At 41.5% G+C, this 20,873-nt stretch overlaps 1 protein-coding gene across 10 annotated transcripts; it reads left to right on the top strand.

Annotated features, from left to right (window-relative positions):
* On the top strand, positions 10,125-17,397 carry LOC109728107 (superoxide dismutase [Fe], chloroplastic). 10 transcript variants are annotated; one of them, XM_020258416.1, is made up of 11 exons: positions 10,125-10,409; positions 10,646-10,821; positions 10,913-11,101; positions 11,683-11,854; positions 11,954-12,072; positions 13,313-13,339; positions 13,452-13,475; positions 13,566-15,055; positions 15,479-15,572; positions 16,154-16,313; positions 17,077-17,397. In XM_020258416.1, the coding sequence occupies exons 1-8, from the start codon at positions 10,241-10,243 to the stop codon at positions 13,773-13,775; spliced, it is 1,086 nt and encodes a 361-aa protein (XP_020114005.1). In that variant the 5' UTR covers positions 10,125-10,240; the 3' UTR covers positions 13,776-15,055; positions 15,479-15,572; positions 16,154-16,313; positions 17,077-17,397. The 10 variants fall into 10 exon arrangements, with proteins under 10 accessions (XP_020114005.1, XP_020114004.1, XP_020114006.1 ...); XM_020258415.1 differs by having other exon boundaries at positions 17,158-17,397; XM_020258417.1 differs by having other exon boundaries at positions 16,158-16,313; positions 17,158-17,397.

Below are 20,873 nucleotides of genomic sequence, written 5' to 3' on the forward strand. Positions count from 1 at the left end.
AGCAATTTAGGTGTCTCTATAAACATGGATAGCAATCCACACTCTCATCAAAATACCAAAGGAAACCACCTAATAGAACACTCCCGCTACTACTCAGCGATCCCTGCCGCGATCCCGTGCTCCGCCGGATGCCAAGGCTCAGAAAGAAAACCAGAAAAACACGCGTGAGAACTAATTAACAAATAGTTTCCCATGGGCAAATTGACTTCAGTGAACTGCGCCACAAGCCAAAAGCTACACAGAAATACGGTCAGGTGACTAACAAGTGTACTATAATAAACGGTAAAGTGATAATGTAATCTACTATACTACATTGCAGGGTCTCCACTTAGCATGATTTCTAATAATAAATCAAACTAGAACATGTAATTCATGGACTGTGTAAGACATTGCATAGAGCGTCAGAAATCAACCAGCTCCAAGTGCCTCAATGCAAAGATTAGTAAAAATTGCTGTCGTTTACTATTCTATCCAAGTCCACTTTAAATAGTCTTCTAAATTCACGTTCATGACGTCACCTAAGCCAATCATTATACACGACCACCCGAAGGCTGTCCTGGCTGCTGACCGTGCCTAAAGTGGCCTCCGTGTAGTCAACATCCCCACTCTAGGATGCAGCTCCCCCACCGGCGATCCACTTCGCCCAACCCGCAACGCGAGCATGTCCTGTCGCGGATGGCTACTCCGGAAGTGCACGGCTTGTAGGGAGCGACCATCAACAAGCATTGCGAATGAGCACTAAATGGCAAGCCAAGCCAATGATCTGTTCAAGTACCAAGTCCTCCATGTCTAAAACATCGGAATTGTTAAGTCATCGACGATGGCCTATCTCTATGTCGTCACCTGCTCTCAACATGGAATATAGCAGATATGTATGTGGCCTACCAATATGTTCAAATGTTTCAGTTTCATATTTACAAGTTCAAGTGCCCTTTAATGACACTCATGTTCTCTATGTCCAAAACATTGGTAACATGTTCCATAAGACAGTATTCCTGAGTCATAATCTCCATGAATAGAGATGTATTTTTAACTTTCACAAGTAAAGCATGGTTTCCGTGATGCATGCATTTACTCATATATCTCTTACTATATAGTAAAATTTCATGAATACACGAGCAATGCATTTAAGTGCTCTAAAAGTTCATAAAAATTCTATTTGCATCAAGAAATGAACTTGTAAAACATTAATTTAGCAACAAGTAAAAGGGTATTAGGGTCCATTTCGCCCATTTCCACGGAAGCAAACCCACGATGAAACGAAATCCCTCTGTGCCTCAACGACGAGGTGTTCCTTCCTAAGTCTCCTTAGTACCCTAGAGGTACAAGAACATGGATACATACAGCCGAGACGAACAAAGCTAAGCTCAAACATTAAGCTCTTTACTAGGTTTCGGGGAAGAAACTCACCGATAGCTAACGAATCTCTCTCCGATCTCAAAAAAGGGATGTAGATCTTCAAATCCAACCCTATAACAAAGTTCTTAAAACCAATCAATTTGGTTCTAGGAAGTCAAATCAAAAAATCCCCAAATTTAACCCATAAAATCAAAATCTAGGGTTTGATCTAGTAAAACCAACAAAATCCGAATCTAGAGGAAAAAGAAAATGCTACCAACTCTTAGAAGCTCCAAACAAGCTCCAAAGCCTCTAGGATGGAAAGTTATCCTCGAACAAGCTCCAACCAATGATTCTCACACTTCTCCAATGGTGGAAAACCACAAAAAGAAGAAGGAGAAAGAGAAAGAGATCAAAACTAGCAAGAAACCCAACAAAATGAAGGAAGAAACCCAAAGGGGGAGAGTTTCACCTGTATCTTCTCCTGTTCTAGGGCTCAAAAGAGCAGCATGCGGCTGGTGGTACTGTATATAGGCGTTGCTAAACAATTGCAAAAAACACCCCTCACGAAACAGTCAAAATCTGCACCTGCGTACCGGTACATCCGGGTTTGTGTACCGGTACAGGCCCACTGAAATGCCAAACCCGTAGCCTCGGTTCGCGTGGGGAAATGCTCTGTGTACCGGTACGACACAACTACCGGTACACCATCAACTCCCCGTACCCGGTACAGCAGCGAACCCGTACGGTACACGGCCTGCTGGAAGGCCACCCCGAGAGCTGACCAAGAAATCCAACTTTTTGATTTTGGTACAAGCTTTAAACCACAATTCTCGGGGACTCGAACCATAGGTCGGAACACCGTCAACGACCTACCAGAAAGTCTGGAAAAGCTCGACACACAAATCAAACACTCGAACCTCGCAATTTGCAAAGGTCCAGTGCGTCACACTGAGGGCCCGATATTTGGGATTTGAGTTTGTGAGCCTGGTCCCGTCGGGAGGAAGCTAAGGGCCCGATTTAGGGACTTGAGGGCGAAACCTACGGGTTAACCACGATATTGAGTAATGGAAAGTGAACTTGCATACATCATGAGCATTCTATTTGAGCATAATCATTGATTATATCTTGTTCAGGCATATTAGCTGCATTTGTTTAGTTTGGTTACTATCTACTTGTTTTTCTATTATGCCTGATTTAGACCTAGTGGAAAAGTCGGCGAGGTCGGCGCCAAACCCACTGGGAACTTTGTTGTAGTTCTTACCCCACTATTTTCACAGAGCCGGGACTGAGTGAGCCGGCCGACGATCACGGTAAAGGTATCGCGCCACAGACAGGGATCGACCACCCGAGTGGGTTTTATTTTATTTAGCTGCATACCCTTTTGTATATCATGTTTTGTATTTGATGATTATAGATGTTTAAAGCAAAGATTGTAAAAGGTTCATTTTGGGGAATATGTGATGTATGAAAGAAATGATGCAAAATAATGTAAAAGAATACCAAGTTATATGCATGTATGTGATTCAAAAGTTAATCATTGTATTTGTATGAATGTTTAGTTTAGTACTTTCACTTTGGTTACTGCTTGCCCTCATGCATGCCATATTGTATGTTTCCACATGTGTAAAATATTTACTCGATTTGTACTTATGTTGAGCCTTGGGTGGACAGCGGAGGTGCTGTCCGTTCGGCGTCTGTTCGACGTGCCCGAACCGACCAAATAGGTCGGTTGCGGGGAGTGACAGCCGCCAAGTCCTAAGGCAGTGCACTATGGCGGTCATCTCCTTCTTCTGCACCGTGTATCGCCACTCAGTGTCTCTGAGCTTGCATCTCTCATAGGCGATGGGGTGCCCGTTCTGCACGAGGACACCGCCGATAGCGAAGTCCAAGGCATCGGTATGCACCTTGAATAGGCGACTGCAGTCGGGAAGACACGACACTAGGTCCTCTATCACCGCCCACTTCAAGTCCTCGAATGCCTCCGCACACCGAGGGGTCTAGTCTCATGACTAGGTCTTCTTCAGCAAGTCTGTCAATGGGGTTGCTCGAGCGAAGTAGCTCGCGATGAAGCGACAATAGTAGTTGACGAGTTCAACGAAGAATTGCAACTCGGACACCATCGTGGGCTCCTCCCACTTGCAGATCGCCCGCACTTTCTGCTGGTCCATGTGGAGTTGTCCTCGTCCTATCCAATGGCCAAGGAAGTGCACCTCCTCCTTTGCAAAAAAGCACTTCTCCCTTTTGACGTAAAGTTGGTTTTCTCGTAGCACTTGAAAGACCATCTGCAGGTGCTCGACGTGCTTCTCTAGAGTGTTGCTGTACACGACGATGTCGTTGAGGTACGCTACCACGAAGCGATCGAGATAGGGGTGGAATTGCTTGTTAATCAGGGTGCAGACGGTCGCCGGCGCATTCGTCATGCCATTCGGCATGACGAGGAACTCGTAGGCTCCATACCTCATTACGCATGTCGTCTTCTCCTCATCGCCTTTCGCGATCTTGACCTGGTAGTACTCCGAGCGAAGGTCCAATTTGGTGAAGAACTTCGCTCTGCCAAGTTGGTCGAACAAATCCGCCACAAGCGGAATAGGATACTTATTCTTTATCGTCACCTTGTTGAGCGCCCTGTAGTCAATACAGAGCCGCAAGCTTTCGTGGCTCTTCCTTTGGAACAAGACTAGTGCTCCGTAGGGTGCTTTCGATGACCTGATGAAGCCCGCATTGAGGAGGTCCTTCAGCTGATGTTACAACTACTCGAGCTCTTGCGGGGCCATGTGGTATGGTGCCTTTGCTGGCGGCTTGGCTTCTGGCTCGAGCTTGATCGCATGGTCTACCTCCCGCCTGGGTAGAAGTTTCTTGGGCAACTCCTGGGGCATGACGTCCTTGAACTCCCCCAGGATTGCATCGATCTTCGCTGGGGGTCCTCCTCCCCAAGGTCCTCTCCGCTCACCTCACGGATGGCTTCGAGGTAAGTAACTTCTTCGCGCTTCACCCCATTCCACAATTGTAGAGCGGAGAGAGTGTGGGTTGCTGCTGGCTCACTGCGGCTCGCCAAGACCATGCACGGGGTCGCCTCCTCCATAATGCTCAAGGCCCCGAGATGCGGCATCGGGACCACCTTCAACGAAGCGAGGAAGTCGATGCCGAGGATGACTTTGAAGTCGTCGATGGTCACGGCGATGAAGCTTGCTGTACCCATCCAGGGTCATACAACGATCATCACCTATTTGGCTACCCCCGTGACAGGCTGTGCCACTGAGTTGACAGCCTTGATCTTGCTCATGTCTTTCTCGAGTGTGAGGCCCAGTTGCTTGGCCTCCGACTCAGCAATGAAGTTGTGGGTCATTCCATTGTCCACGAGCGCTCGAGTGGCCCTCAAGTTGGGGTCACGTCCATGAATAGAAGCTCCTTCTTAAGTTGCTTGATGCTACTCGCCTCCCCTTGGATCATGCTGATGAGCTGTCTTCGCTTGATTCTAGCCCCCCTCGACTTGGATGTCATTGACAGTCTTTTTCTTTGGGCAATTCCTCGCCCAATGGTTATCTCCGCAGACATAGCAAGAGATCTTATTCTTCTGCAGAGGGCCCTTTCGCTCTTGGCCCTTGTGATACCACTGCTCGCGGCGTTCTCCCCCACCTTTGGCTTTGCTCGCCTTAGGTGGTTTGCCATGAGTGAAGTCTGGCTTCTCATACTTCGGCAGCTTCTCCGCCAAGGCAATAGCAGAGCTCACGTCCTTGACGTCCCTTGCCACGAGCTCCTTGTTAGCCCATGGTTGGAGACCGTCGAGGAAGAAGAATAGTCTGTCCTCCTTAGCTGTAGCACACTAAACTTTAGCAAATTGCGAGGTTCTAGTGTTAGAATAGTATTTTGAGCTATTTTGGATGTTTTTGTAGGTCGATGACGGAGTGCCGACCCTTTGCTCGTGTTGCGAGAACGCGAGATGGAGTACTTAGCACAAAAACTTCCAAACTGCAGGTTTTGGGGTGCTGCGTACCGGTACCAGAGAAAAGAGTACCGGAACTCACCTGTTTAACTGAGAGAAGCAGCTCTCGGGTTTGAGTTGTTGGGTGGCTTGGTACCGGTATGGCATCGTCGGGGTACCGGTATGCGGTGCAAAAACTGCAGTTCGTGCAGTTTGCTATTTTGGGTGTTTTGAGGGGCTTTTTGGGTTTTGTTACAACATGTATATAACAACCCTCACCTCCCTCACAACACCCTTTGTGCTGAGCTTGGAGAAGGAGAAAGCTAGGGTTTTCTCCCTTTCTCTTTCTAGATTTCTCTCCCAAACTTCTTTTAATTGAGGTTGATTCTTTTTCTCTTTCATCTTCATGGTGGCAAGCTTGTGGACCTTGGATGGAGCTTGGATGAGAAGATTGGAGCTTGTTTGAGGAAAGATCTCCAACCCTAGCATCTTCTAGCTTGGTTTGGAGCTTGGGATAAGGTTGGTAACCTCTCTACCACTTGTGATTGTAGTTTTGCTTGAGTTTTGGGAGGAAACCCTAGTTTTGGGAAAACTAGGGTTTATTTTGGGAGTTTTTGATTTGTGGCCTTTGATGGGTGTAGAATTTCCTTTTAGGTGGGATTAGAAGTATCCTAGCCCTCATTTGGAGTTTGGAAGGGTTCTACAACATTCCGACGTTGACATGGCTTCCCAGCAATGAACTTGCTCTGATACCAATTGTCACAGACTTAAGCTAAATCGCTCGTTTAGCCCATGCGGCGCTCGCCTTCCTTCGCGAAGTGAGCAAGCCTACCTCTGTACTTGCTAAGTTAGGACTTACCCGCCCTAGACTAAGAACAAGAGAGAGAGAGAGAGAAGAAAGCTCTTCTATTACTCTTGAAGTGGAGAACTACAAATAAGGATTTTGAGTTGAGAGGGTGGAGGTCACATCTATTTAAAGGCTACTCGTCGTCCATAAAGCAAACAGAAAGATACCAAGTGGCATGAAACTACAAGCCAAAAGGGGAAGCTACAAGCTCCCAAGAGTCCTAATAAATATATCTTCTAGAAACATAGAAACTCTGAGAGACTCCTCGGTTCCCGCTCCATCAGTCTCGAGATCCGTAGAAATGCTTCTAGAAGACTTAGGCAAAACCTCCAACAGATATCCGCTTTGGAGTTTGAGTGATTGCAAAGGAAAATCCTTGAGAAAATCTATAACACACTGAACATTAGCAAATTGCAAGGTTCGAGTGTTCGATTAGTGTTCTGAGTTTTCTGGGTTTTCTGGAGGGTCGTTGACTGTGTTCCGACCTAAGACTTGCATCCCTAAGAGCGAGGATGAAAACTTGGCACCAAAACCTTTAAAATAAAGGATTTGGGCTGCTCTCGGGTTGAGCTCTGCGAGGCAGAGTACCGGTACTGCATTGCCCAAGTACCGGTACTGGAGCCGGTACCGGTACTGCATCGCGAGAGTACCGGTGCGCAGTGTATTTTCTAGCTTACCCGAGGCTCGGGTTTGCGCGTGCTGCTGCCTGGTATTGGTACTCCAGCCCATGTCACCGATACGCAGTGCAGAATACAGTCTCCACGTTTTCGAGGGGCCTTTTTGAGATTGTAGCATCTCTTTAAATAGCACCCCACTCTTTTGAGGGGCTCTTTTGTGCTGCAACCTGAGGAGGAGGAGGTGAGTTTCTCCATCATTTCTCTCTTGATTTCATCTTTTTTTCCTAGAAGATTTCAAGGTTTGATCTCCTCTTTTTGTTCCTTCTTCATGGGGATTACTCTTGGGACTTTGGAGAAGCCTTGAAGTGAAGGATTGAGTTTGTTTGAGGAAAGATTTCTAACCCTAACTCACTCCTAGCTTGGTTTGGAGCTTCAAGAGAGGTTAGTAAACTTGATATGCTCTTTAGATCATGTTTCATGTGGATTTTTGTGATGAAAACCTAGAATGAAAAATCTAGGGTTTATTTTGGGGTTTCTTGATTTGGGGCTTTTGGAACCTAATTGATGAGTGTAGAACTCTCCTTTAGGTTGGATTTGAAGATCCTTTGGGTTGATTTAAGCTTTGGACAAGGGTAGCTTGATCAATGGTGAGTTTTGCCTTATTCTTGGGTTGGTTAAAGTTGAGTTTGTGGGGTGTTCGTTCATTACCCCTAACCCTCTTAGAAATTCTTTTAGGGTGCTAGTGGCTTGGTGGACAACTTCGTTCGAAGGAAGGAAAGGGTTCGAAGATCATCCGGTGGGTTTGACCTTACCGAAATGGGTGAACTCCTCCTATGTCTTCCTTATGGTTTTAAGACATATTTAGATGCTTATTCATGCTCATTATGACATGCTAGAATTTATGAAAACATAATATGTACATGTTATATATAGTAAAAATTTATGCTCTATGTAGTAGAGGCATACATGTCGAATTGGGCACTACATGGTACTTATTGATGATTTCTCTCTTATGCAACCATAGGAAGCATGTTAGAGTATGAATGTTGGTATAACTCCTTGAGGGTACCTAGAAAATGGGTTAGATAAGTGGTTAAATTACATGATGACAATATTACACTTGTTATAGACAAGGTGAATGAAACTTAGCATTTCTTGCATGATAATATTATACTTGTTGTAGACAAGGTATTTGTGACATTATGCATGATAAGGTCATCATGAAGCTAAGCTTGGTGCATTTTACTTAGTTGAACAACTAGAACTTGACATGTGACATTGTAACTTGGTGCATTTAACCTAGTAGACTAACTAGTATTGGCCATTGTGATATTGCATTCGATCTAGGAATCGATAGTTAAATTTCATGTTTTAGACATGAGGAAATGAGAGTGTAAAGCCTTTGAGGCGAACCCAAATTGAGATAATAGCATGTAATACTAGTGGAATTTAGTTGCTTGCACGATAATACTTCTACTCCATGTAGTGGAGATTTTAGTAGAAGACATGTGCATAACATGCATTGTGGTACTTGTGGACATTTCATAATTCTCTTGCATATGGCATTAGTAAATGTTTCTCTTGATACTTATTAAAATTGCATATCATGAATCTCTTTGGAGTCTTGTATAAAATAGTGAACTATCCTAGGTAGGATAAAGACATATGAACTATACATGCTTTAGGCATTATATGTGTTGGTAGAGACATACCACCCAAGTAGTTGTTAAACAAGACATGACATGAATAATCTAGTACCCGACCGTCGAGTCGATGAGTGAAAATTTTATGTTTTAGACATGATGATTGAGTATCCCAACTTGTGGACCTTATGCTATGATCACGCTTATTTGGCCCTGTGCTCATTCGCACATGCTTGTGAGGGTCGCTTCCCACAAGTCGGCACTCCAGAGTTTAGCCTTGCGACGATAGATCGCCCGTGCGGGATTGGGCGCCGAAGTGGGATGCTGTGGGCAGAGTCTCTTTTCTTGCAGGAAAATGATGACCCCCACGGGGCCACTAAGGCACGGCACGAGCCGGGACGTTACCACGTGTACGTTCCTTATAAATTGGGTATTGAGACTTAACTTAACATTGTACATCACCATAGTTGATGCATACATAGTAGATGTTCATACTTGTGGTTTGCTACCTTATATTACTACTTGATGAATTCATAATACTTGGACATTTTGTGGGACATTATGGCATTGACAACTTTAGTGGTAGTAAACCTACAATTATATGGATTAGTATAATGCATGGCTAGAATTGTAAAGAAAAGCATACTTTACTCTTTGTAGCATAATAGATATATTGAACATGCATGTAAATTGACATTGGCATATAGTTGATCAAACGAAATTAGAACATCATATTCATGATAGTTAAACTTGTAGTGGAGGCATGACTATGATTAAACATGTTTAATTTACTTGCTTTTTATATATATTGTTTACTTACCTTTTTATAGCATGCCTCAGTTGACCTAGTGGTGTATTTCGCCACTCTCGGTGACTTACCCACTGGAAACTATTATTTAATAGTTCTCACCCTTTATCTTATTCATTATTGTTTAGTAGACGCTTTGTGTGCATCGGCGTTGTTTGGTGTACACGGCGGGTCTGTGCACGCATCGGGTGGGCTTCCGCTGGGCCGGGGCATGACAAAATCGCTAAGTCCTGACATTGTGGCTGTGAAAGAAAAAAGGTTGCCACAATTGCAACTAAGGACTTGTTTAGCCTAACTGTTGGAGAAGTGATAATCAATTTTGGTTTGAAGAATTGATTTTGGTTAAAACTAGTAGAGCATCTAGCTAAGTCTAAATGAAAAAAAAATATTTTTTTGAAGTGTGAGATTTTAATTAGAGCCAATCGCCAGCCAACTAAAAAATGCTGAGCTAGGGTCATTCAAAAGTCAGTTAAGACTAGCAAGACATTTAGAGGGAATGTAGCTAGGTCCAAGAGGTTAAAAGGGTTGAGCGAGCTTAGGGCATCAGAGTCATCACTAGCAGAAAAGTGTGATGTGAATTTCGGCTGAGTCATGATCAAACAATGCACAAAAACGAGGCTTTCTGGCTGAATATCATTATGGGTGGAGCATGGGTTTCCACAAGGTCTACTAAGGCAGTCGGTTAAAGGATAGCGCCCAGGAAATTAAGAGAGTTGAATGAATTTAGGGCTATAGTAATTTTAGGATGGGTAACTCCCTGGTAAGCGCGACTTCATAATATAGGTGAGATTTTCTAATTTTTCAATCCAAAACCAAATTAAAATTTTTTAAACTCAAAAGTAAACTGCCCACAGTAAAGGCCAAAACAAATCAAAACAAAATTAAGAAAAACAGCCGAAACAAATCAAAACAAAATTAAGAAAAACAAAGGCTGACACTATCCCAGAATCGCCTACAGTTGAGCCGAGCGTTCTCCGTACATTTTCACTAAAAAAGAAAAAAAAAATATTTAAACCCAGAAGAGATTATTATCCACGGGAAACACGTACGAGAGGCGGGAAAATGGCGGCGGCGAGCGTCGGCGCGCCGCTGCTTGGACTGGGCGGCGCGGAGGCGACGCTCTCTCGGCTTCGCCCTCCGCCGCCCGGCGGCCACGAATCCATCCCCCTCCGCCGATCCGCCGCTGCAGTCGCCGCTTCGATCCCCCGCCGCCGCGAATCCCTCCGCTCAGGTCCCGACTTTTCCCGTGATTTTGCCGCATTTTTATGATTTTTGGTGAATTTTCAGAGAGGGTGCTTCTCTTACTATTTTATGGCCCATATTAACACTGGGGTTAATCCAACTTTAGGTTTTAATTCTCTATAGTAGAGTTTCTTCCAAATTTATATTAACCGATGCTGCTGAAGAGTTTTGTGCTCTCTCTTTCTTTTTCTTTAAAAAAAAAAAAAACAATTGACCTCCCCTCAGCAGAAAGGGCATCAGTTGCGAGCTCTCGAAAAACTCCGACTCGTGCGATGCTCGGCTTCCCATCCCTATGTCCTACTTCTCTTCCTTCCAGGCAGAGCCGCGGACGTAACAATGTGCGGCGGCGAGCGCCCGTTGCTGCCGCCCTTCTTGAGCTGAAGCCACCTCCTTATCCGCTGGTGTGGTCGCGTAATTCTGAGTCGACCCGTCCTGTCGTCTGCGTAGGGCGTCGCCATTGTACCTCTGATGCTTGGGACTTTTTGTACTCAGGACGCGCTGGAGCCGCATTTGAGCCGGGAGGCAGTGGAGCATCACTGGGGACGGCATCAGAGGAGCCACGTGGACTGCCTCAATGCAGCGATTGCGGGGACCCAGCTGGAGGGGATGGAGTTGGAGGACATGGTGGTCGCTGCCTACAACAAGGGCGACCCTCACCCTCCCTTCGTCCATGCCGCGCAGGTACAAGAAAGGATTTAAGTGCCCATCGGCACGGGCTGTATCTATTATATCATATCTGCCACCAAAATATCGGCACAATAGAGCCTCCGTGCCGATGATGCAGATCAGAACTCTCATTTTTTTAAAAAAATTAGTAAGTAATTTTCACAATAAAGTTTTTAAAATTTGATAAAAATACATAATAAGTAATTAGAATATTTTATTGCAAAAAAAAAAAATTTCATGTCATTAGTATTAGGCACACATGTATTTTTTGTGACCGGCATGCATTGGCATGGCCTGGCGCACACCGTGCCGTACCGTGCCGACAAGTTTTCGACACGACCCCATGTCACGCCACTTAAATCCTTGGGTACAAGTCCTTTTTCGGTTGCTCTCGTAAAGTATAAGCACACCAAGCTTCCGTACTTAGGCGTGCTGTGTTGTTGTGTTCGACATATTTCCCCGTGGGAAACCTACTTTTGCTTTTTGTGCAGCTTTGAAGTGCTTAAGCAGTTAATTGAAACCCTGATTGGATTTCGTGATCCCTTGGTCGCCTTGTTATTCTAACGGCGGATGTTTCTGTTCTGTTGTCTTTGCAGATTTGGAACCATGACTTCTTCTGGCAGTCGATGAAACCTGGTGGTGGAGGGGAGCCCTCCGGGAGACTCATGGAGTTGATCGAGAGGGACTTCGGATCGTACGAAAGGATGATAAAGGAGTTGAAGCACGCAGCATTGACCCAGTTTGGTTCTGGATGGGCTTGGCTTGCGTGTGAGTAAATGCCAACTTTCTCGGAATCGAGAAACCCATCAATGTTCGCAAACTCCAAATTTTTAGTGCCTTTTCCTAACTCGTTTTCTGCTTCTTTAGATAAGGCGAACAGACTCGAGGTAGGAAATGCTGTTAATCCTTGTCCCTCAGAAAAGGATAATAAGCTCGTGGTAGCTAAAACTCCTAATGCTGTGAATCCACTGCTTTGGGATTATTCGGTAAGTTTACGAAACACAGCTGTTTGTTTATTTTATTTTCCTGCTTCTGTTGTGCTATCTGCTGCATTTTGAAGTTAATTTTGCTTGGCATGATACATATACTTCTCTAAATGCAAATTTTATAGCCTAATATACCGATCTAATATCTTATTCACTATATGTCATGAAAGGTGCTTTTTCATAAAGTTGTAAATATGATCCTTCTGTAATAATTGATCGCCTTAACAGGTCAAAGATGAGAAAAACATGCTTAGAAATTATCATAGATTATTTTAGGAAACTAGAATCCCATGGCTCTTCCTTTCTAAGTGTTCCACAGACAGTCTAAAATCTTAATACAGTGTGAAAGGTACCCAGCATGAGTTTCTTATTTTTCCAGGCAGAGGGTCTAATTGAGCTAGATACTTTCGAGCTCAAGGTTGATACAAGCTTGGAATCACACCTAAAAAATAAAAAGGCGGGAATTAAGGATGAGAAAGGGCCTAAGTTGGTTATGACGGTTGGACTAGCCCACTCCTAAACTGACGGAGTAATTTCGGATGGTGGAGATCTCAATTAGCACAAGTTTCGCTCCTTATTTGCTCTTTTTTTGTTTTGCCCCCTCAAATTGGGTCTTTCAACTTGCAATAAGAATATTCTCTCCGAGTCTATGGTGATCAATGATGCGACGAGTAAAACATGTTTGCTTGAAATATTCCACGGCATCCTGCTGTAAACAGTACTGTGCAGACCGTCAGGCTGTGGATATATCTAGCATGTGCAAAATCTTGCACATTCGACTCTTGTGAGGTCAAATACACACTGTGGCTTACGGTATCACCCGTTTTGTGGATCTCATTAGAGTCGAGCCTCACACTTTCGACTTAACTCTAACTTTCATTATGCCATCTTCATTTTATGAAAGTACTCTGGAAATTAAAAGTTTTCTCATGATCTTTGGTTATTTTTCTAAAAGCAAACTTTGTAATTTTGGAGCAATATTTGAAATGTCTTATAAAATTTGCTACATTAAAAACATGTACTATTAAACAGCACTATGTCGGCCTTCAATAATAAGTGCGAAATGCATATTTTGAGCAGCCAATAAGTTAGTGAAACCTTACGAGTTAAAATCTAGCAGTAGCCGGCTTTACTTTATTGTGATCAGAAAGTTTCGAACTACGCATGTCAGTTTAATCATAACACTAGTAAGTTACTGGTTTTTGTATTGGATCTCATTGCGACTGTTGTCTTTATGCAGCCACTCCTTGCCATTGATGTTTGGGAGGTATGTAAACCAGATCCTCTTTTCTTTCCCTTTCATTAAAAGACTCATTTCCTTATCTAACCAATTTGCTTTATTCAACCAATGATTGCCGCGAAATAATTTGTCTCTGCAGCATGCTTACTACCTGGACTATGAGGTCAGCTTCTCAAAATAAGATAATTTTGTGTAATATGCATATATATATATTCCCACACCATCTTCCCTGAGACTCATTGGATGTGTGCAGAATCGAAGGGCTGATTATGTGTCCACCTTTTTGGACAAGCTCGTCTCGTGGGAGGTTGTTAGCTCGCGGCTCGAAAATGCAATCAATCGAGCCACAGAGAGGGCAAAGGTGGACGAGAAAAGAAGACAAGACGACGACGTTGAGGCTACTAGCAGAAAGCCTGTTGAGATGTATTTAGATAGCGACAACGATGATTCGGAGACTGAATAAAAGGGTTTTTCGCTCTTCTTTTTTTGAGCGAAATTAGGGCTCGACCTTGTTAGAGATTCGCTGAGAGTTCTGATGCAAGAGTCTAGGGAGTTCGTTAGAGAAAGATAATAGCACACAAAAAGATTCAGCTTAGTGGGCTAACCTAGTTTGTAAGCCTAGTGGAATTACAGTGGCCGGAGAGATCACTTTCTGTCACTATCATGTACATTTTCCAGTGCAGTTTAATGAGTTTACTGAAGGGCGTATTTGGTTGGTTGAAAGTGATATTACCGAAAGTAACACTTTTAAAAAATGATGTCTTATCAGTTATTTATTTGGTTTGTGAAAATAAATATAAAAATCACTTTACAAGAGTGGATTGATAAAGTGAGTTCTAACTAAATCTCACTTTTTCGACGGCTCAAAAATTTTTGAAGTCACTGAAAGTGAAGTGTAATAAACTGAAAATTTGAGTTGCGATGCTAACTTTCATCTGAAAGATCAAAGTGAAGTTTGAATTGGATGTGCATCATTCCAGAGTGTTTCTGGACTTGTGGGAATGAACTCTGGGGTTAATTGAGTGTTTCGGCGCAAATTGTGCGCGAAATGAATTTGAATGAGAATTTTCGGATGATGAGGTTAACTTTGATTCAATTGCTCAAAGAGAAGCAATAATGTAAATTGTGGTATTCTCGAGTTAAATTGGAGGCTTGGGGATAGTTAATCAGAAGTTTGGAAGGTGTTTAGAGATGTTCAGAATTATAATATGTCGAGTTTCCAATTACATTGCTAATTTTGATCATATTGATCAAGATAATGTAAAAATGAAATTAGGTTGCTTCCGAGCTTAATTGGTAACTTCGGCATAGTGTTTAGTATGTTTTGGAAGTGTTTGGATGGACTCGGAGTGAACTAGACGCGCAAAAGGGGCTGAAAACTGCTGCTGCCAGCTGCTGTTTAGTGTAGGGACTAATTTGTAAACCTGCAGGGACTGATTTGTGAACCTGCAGGGACTGAACTGTGAACTGCTGGACTGCAATGCAGTTTCAGTCTTTCGAGGGGTTAAGTTGCAAATTTTTGCTCTTATCTCTTCAACCCTGGTCTCCTACAGCTGCCCACGTACCAGAAATCCCCTCCCACAGCCTTCTTCTCATCTCTTTCCTCCTCTTTCTCTCTCTAGGCTGGTTGGAGCTCGGTTGAAGTAGAAATGGGCAGATTTTGAGGTTGATGCTGGGAGGAGCTGCCGAGTAGAATTTTTGGCTATTGGGGCTGAGAGCAACCTGGTAGAACATCTAATTAAGGTAAGCTTAATCAAGGGTTTAGTTATTTACTTTGGAGAGTAGTTAAATTGGAGTTCTATGGTTGCTTTAACTTGTAAGAGTCTAAAAAATGCATTGAGAACCTCCTATATGCGAATTATTGATTAGAGAAGGAACCAGAGATGGAATCAGTGGAAGTTATGTTTACTTCCTGGTTTAGAAGTTGTATATCTACATTCTAAAGAGAATTGAGCTACAGATTTTGAAGTTAGAACTGCTAAAACTATGAAAAACTTAGTAAGTTTGATGCTGGCAGCATCTATGTAAGTATATGTATGTATATGCTTGTGAATTATCTGTTAGAAAGGGCAACTTGATGTATGGTGGAGTTAATTCCTGGTTCGATGGGTATTAGTTACTCTAGAAAAGTTATAGGCAATAGAATTAATTGTTCTATGCTTGTAGTGGCTGCAAAGAGGGAAGTAGTGGAGCAGATTTTCAGCGTTGGAGTTTATTTGCTGTTGGAGCTGAAAGCAAGCTAGTTGAGCAACAAATTGAGGTAATTATGATTATGTATTGATTGAGGTTCAGTTAATTGTAACAGAGAATAGCTAATTGGGAGTCCTATGGGTACTTGGGCTGGTTGGAACTTAAAAGAAAACTGCATTGTGAACCCTATAGAACTAGTTTATGTTATGTATATATGTACGTATGTACATAGGAATGATTAGTGGAGAAGAAATTGGGATTAAAGTAGCTTTAAATTCCGAGTTAAAATGATGTTAATCCCTGTTTAAAGAGGTTAGATTACGAGTAAATTAACTTCTAGATGGATGCGGCCATTGATGAACTCCTAGTAAACTATATGTTATATAGAGTATAAATGAGCTATCGTCTAAATTGAAATAGAACTTGTGGCAGGGATTGTAACCTTAAAGATTGATGTTTACTACCTAAAGGGGGTTAATTATGAGTTGTTCTAACTTCCAAAACCCTGAACTGCCATATGGGACTTAATAGAAGATTATATGTAAATGTATATTGACACTATATATATATATATGCAACTTGGGGTTAAATGCAAAGTTTGAAAAGATGTAAGTAGGGCTTAAGTTTAATCTCTTTTATTCCTTAATGAAGGAAGGTTGGACGTGCTCGAAAACTCAAATTGATATTCTGACGGACCTACGATGCGCTAATTAAGAAACACTTCGTTCTAGCCTTATTTGCATCGAGCCGCGAGAGCTAGTTGCTTGTACATTCCGGGACGTTGGTTCTAGTTTTTCGGCATCCCTATGCGGTGGGTGGTACTTTCCGAAGTCATCGAATGACCTATTATGTTTATGTCACTTTTCTTGAGCATACATGAATTGTATATGTTTAGTAGTATTCATGCATTATAGGGTCGAGCTGGATGTGTGATTAATTATGACATATAATCTAATTGCACGCTTGGAAGCACAATTACATGTGAATAGTGAATAGTAAACATAGAACCCTATAGATGTATGAACTTGTGTTGGACTATAAAATAGTTGACAAAATGACATTGTGAATAGATTGCATGAGTGGCATCCAGTGTTGTGAATGTTAAACAAAGTCAATGAGCTTGTATAATGTGTGGTATTAGAACTAGATGAACTGATTAGCATCTAGAGTTGGACATGTAAATCTAGCATAAAGAGTTAGTTAAGTGTGGCATTGTCAGTGAATCCTCTAAGTGAGGATTGGATTATACTCACAATAGTCTAATGCTCGAGGTAAGGTAGCTCCTCCTTGGGCGATGAGCTCCAGAGTGTGTCATCAATTGGGTTGATCGTATAAGCCTTCCCAGTAGACGGTCCCGTCGGGAGGCAGCTTAGGGCCCGACAAAAAGGGATTGAGTTGGTGAGTTATAGTTAACCAAATGGTTAACCAGATTGATTGAGTAATGTTATTAGTAGCATGCGTGCATAAATTTCATGTGTATATATCGTTCTTTTCAGTTTTGTACAGACATTATAGTAATTACATGATATAGTTGGTTACTATCTGTTCTTTTCTTTGCCTACATATGCCTGAAGAAACCTAGTGGGTGAGTCGGCGAGGTCGGTAGCCGAATCCACTGGGAACTTTCAGTAGTTCTCACCCCACTAACCATGCAGGTTCTAGTTCGTGTGGGGTGATCGAGGGTCGTGACAGGGACACCTCGCAATAGATAGCGACATCCATTGAGTATAGTTATACCTTGTACAGCTCATCGGTTTATAGTTGATGAAAGAAAATGTAAATTATTCATTTGAGAGATGGCAATGTAAATGTTAAAGAATGTGTATAACAAATGATAAACTTTGTATTTGATTTAAAGTAATCAAGATATAATATATGAATGGTTTAGTTAGTTACTTTCATTGGCTGGTGTTGCTTACCTTCGTGTAAGCCATGTATACTGAAAATTTTTCTGGGCATTTCATTATACATGTTTAATTGTTGTTGCTAAGCCTTAGGCGAACAGAGGAGGTTCTGTTCGTTTGGCGTCTGTGTGCTGGCCCGACCCGACCAAATTGGCGGTCTCGGGACGTGACATGAAGGGTGTGTCAAAAAGTTATGTTTCGTTAACTTTAATTTTTGAATTTATTTTATAATTAAATTTCAACTTAAATTTGAATTAAACATGGATTTAATTTCACATTCTAAATTTTATTTGTAAATTCAAATTCGATAAAAAATTTTTAAATTCAAATTTATGAATTTATATTTAAATTTTAATTTTTTTTGTTTTGATACTGTCCGGTTGCAGTAATTTTTTTTTAGCTTGGTTTAGATCCGGAGAATTGAAAGTGAAATATTATTTTTCTGAGGGCTTTTTTTGCAAATGGCCCCCTGAAAAAATTTTATTTTCAAAATTGCTCTGTCAAAATTTAATTTGCAAACATGGTCTTGACCCTGCCACGCACGCGCCACGTTAGCGCCACGCGGGCAGGACTGGGGCCAGTGTGTTAAGTTGAACACGATGAACAATTCACCGTATTCAAACACGGTGAATGATTCACCGTGTTTCACATGGTGTATTTATATTCCTTTTCTTCCCTTTTAGGGATGTTAACGGGTTGGGTTTGGATTGGGTTTTAAAAATCCGAATCCGAATCCGAAAATCAAATTAAAACTCGAACCTGAATCCAAACCCGGCGAGTTTTAAAAATCCATACCCATATAACTTTAACATATGGATATAGGTATGGATTTTTAAAATCCGCCGGGCTCGGATTCATGTTCGGGTTTTAATTTGATTTTCAAATTCGATTTCGGATTTTTAAAAACCCGATCCAAACCCGACCCAAACCCGACCCGTTGACATCCCTAAAAGAGAAGAAAAGAAATATAAGAACACGGTGAATGGTTCACCGTGTTCAACTTAACACACTGGTCCCAACCCTGTCAGCATGGAAAAATTCTAGAATGCAACGGGTATATTAGTGACGTGGCGTAACAAACCAATCAAATTAACCTTTTAAGAATATATGTCCCATCATGATTGTAAAAAAGTATGTTTATTGTACTTTTGTTTGAAAAAAAGAAATGTGATGGGCTTATTATTGATGACGTGGTGCAAGTGTGACAGTGTAGAATTCCTCGTCAGCATGGCGCTGACGTGGCGCTTGCGTGGCAGGGATAGGGCTATTTTTGCAAATTAAATTTTAACAGGGCTATTTTTAAAATAAAAATTTGTCCGGGGGCTAAATTGAAAAAAAGCCATTTTTCTGAACATAGTGGAGATGAAGACGTGTTACTAAAACATGTTCAAACAAAAAAACAGCTGGGTTTAAAACAACGTTCAACCAGACGCGTTGAACGTTGTTATCATGAAAAATTCTAAATGGAGATTAATCTTTTAAATTTTTTTAATAATATAAATATTTAAAAATCTAATGTTAAAATATAAGACCAGCAATAACATATTAATCAAACAATAAAACTTGAATAGATAATATAGTTTCAAACAACAAAATAATAAATATAGAAAAAAAAATAAAAAAATATATATCAAACCTTAATTGATAAAAGAGAACATAAAAGTGCCAGATATTTTGTCACGCACGTCCCAAACCACAAATGGAAGCTCACACTGGAGACACGAGCATATCTGCCACAAACACCAGGGTAGGAATTAACCTCTGAAGTACTGCATGGTGTCAATAGGAATTAAGCTAGTACTTTGTCTAGTATAATTAAGCACACAAAAATTTAAAATTTTTAAAAAACTTTAAACAATCCAACAATTGACTTTTACAACGACGTGCGAATACAACCAAATCTATCAATATGAATCCGACAAAACGTTTTCTTTTCCGAAAATATTCCAATTCCAATTGTTGTCCAAAATACAAAAAAGTTCAACTATTCTAGTGCGAGATATCTATGATCAGTGTCCTCGCTCTCCACCTGGCTCCTCACTGTTCAATGCACCTGAAAAAGGGATGTGAAAAACTTAATTTTATAGGTTTTTCAGTGAATACAGCGAGCCAAGATGGGCGAAATATTCTACTAAAAAAGATGATAATAAAGTAAGTATATAACTGAAACTACGCTGTAAATATATATAATGATGCTATAATGACTAGAAGTAAACAGAAAAATATTATTATGCGTCAATTAATGCTACAAAGTGCCGACTATTTTCCAATTAATTTGCCGTTTGGCCTGCTATATATAATAACCCAACGTACGTAAGCTTGGCGATGAAGCATTGCTTTTTGCATGAGCATTAATTGCCATGGCATCTCATCCATTGTCTAGAAATGCATCACTTTAGGTGTCGGGATAGCCGCATGCCATACATAGCGGGATCCATGCATGGTTCCAAACTTGGCTGTAACAAGTTTTCAAAATGCCGTAATTTGGCTTCAGAACCAACCATGACACTCTTGCTGCCACCAAGCCATAAAACATTTGAGTTTAGCCATCCCATGTGGCTTGATCACTGTTACGGCGGTGGGCCACCAACAAATACGTGCTATATACTTGTTATGATATATAGAGATCTCCACAAAAAGTAAAATAGAAAAGACAAGAAAGGAAGAAGACAAATCAAAGAATCTGATACGTTGTCATGGAAGCAAAACAAAATAACTTTATTGAAGAAAATAATTCATCACCATATGCAACCTTCGGCGAGCGCTAATTAGTTATGGCGACTCCCGGCTTCATTAACCAAATAATCCCGACCTATCTATTAATAACTAATTACATAGAATCCTACTCTGATTCGATTTCATCTTAACCATCATTTAAATAATAACCGAATATATCTTAACCATAACCGAATATAATAATGGATAACATCAAATAATCTAATCCTAATCTCATTAGTATTATCTTTAACACTCCCCCATAATGCTAATGTTCTTCACACCGATCTTCTCTCGGCAAAATATGAATTTCTCCAATGTTAGCGACTTTATGAAAATATCCGACATCTGCTCCTCGGTTGCGCAGTGTATCAACTCGAACCCTTCTCGTACTTTTTCGATCATCAACTGAATCGGTCCAATCACTATTAAAACAACCAAAATAAAAATCGTTAGGATTAGTATACCACAACCGGTGGTCTCTTGTTCCTTTCAAATCTTTCAATATCCTTTTCGCCTTATATATCCACTTAAATCCAATAATTTCTTTATCGATAGGCGATTCAACAAACTCGTAGATATTATTTTTCTTTAACGCCGCATTTTCTTTATTCACCGCCTTACACCAATCATTAGATTTTGCCGCCTCCTCGAAGTTTTGTAATTCTCCACATTGTGAATACATGCACTGTTCGTATATTTCACTAAGTGATCTTACTTTTCTTGGCGTCGTCTCTGGAGAAGTTTCTGGT

This window comes from Ananas comosus, linkage group 23 (assembly GCF_001540865.1).
Source record: "Ananas comosus cultivar F153 linkage group 23, ASM154086v1, whole genome shotgun sequence".
NCBI classification, from domain to species: domain Eukaryota; kingdom Viridiplantae; phylum Streptophyta; class Magnoliopsida; order Poales; family Bromeliaceae; genus Ananas; species Ananas comosus.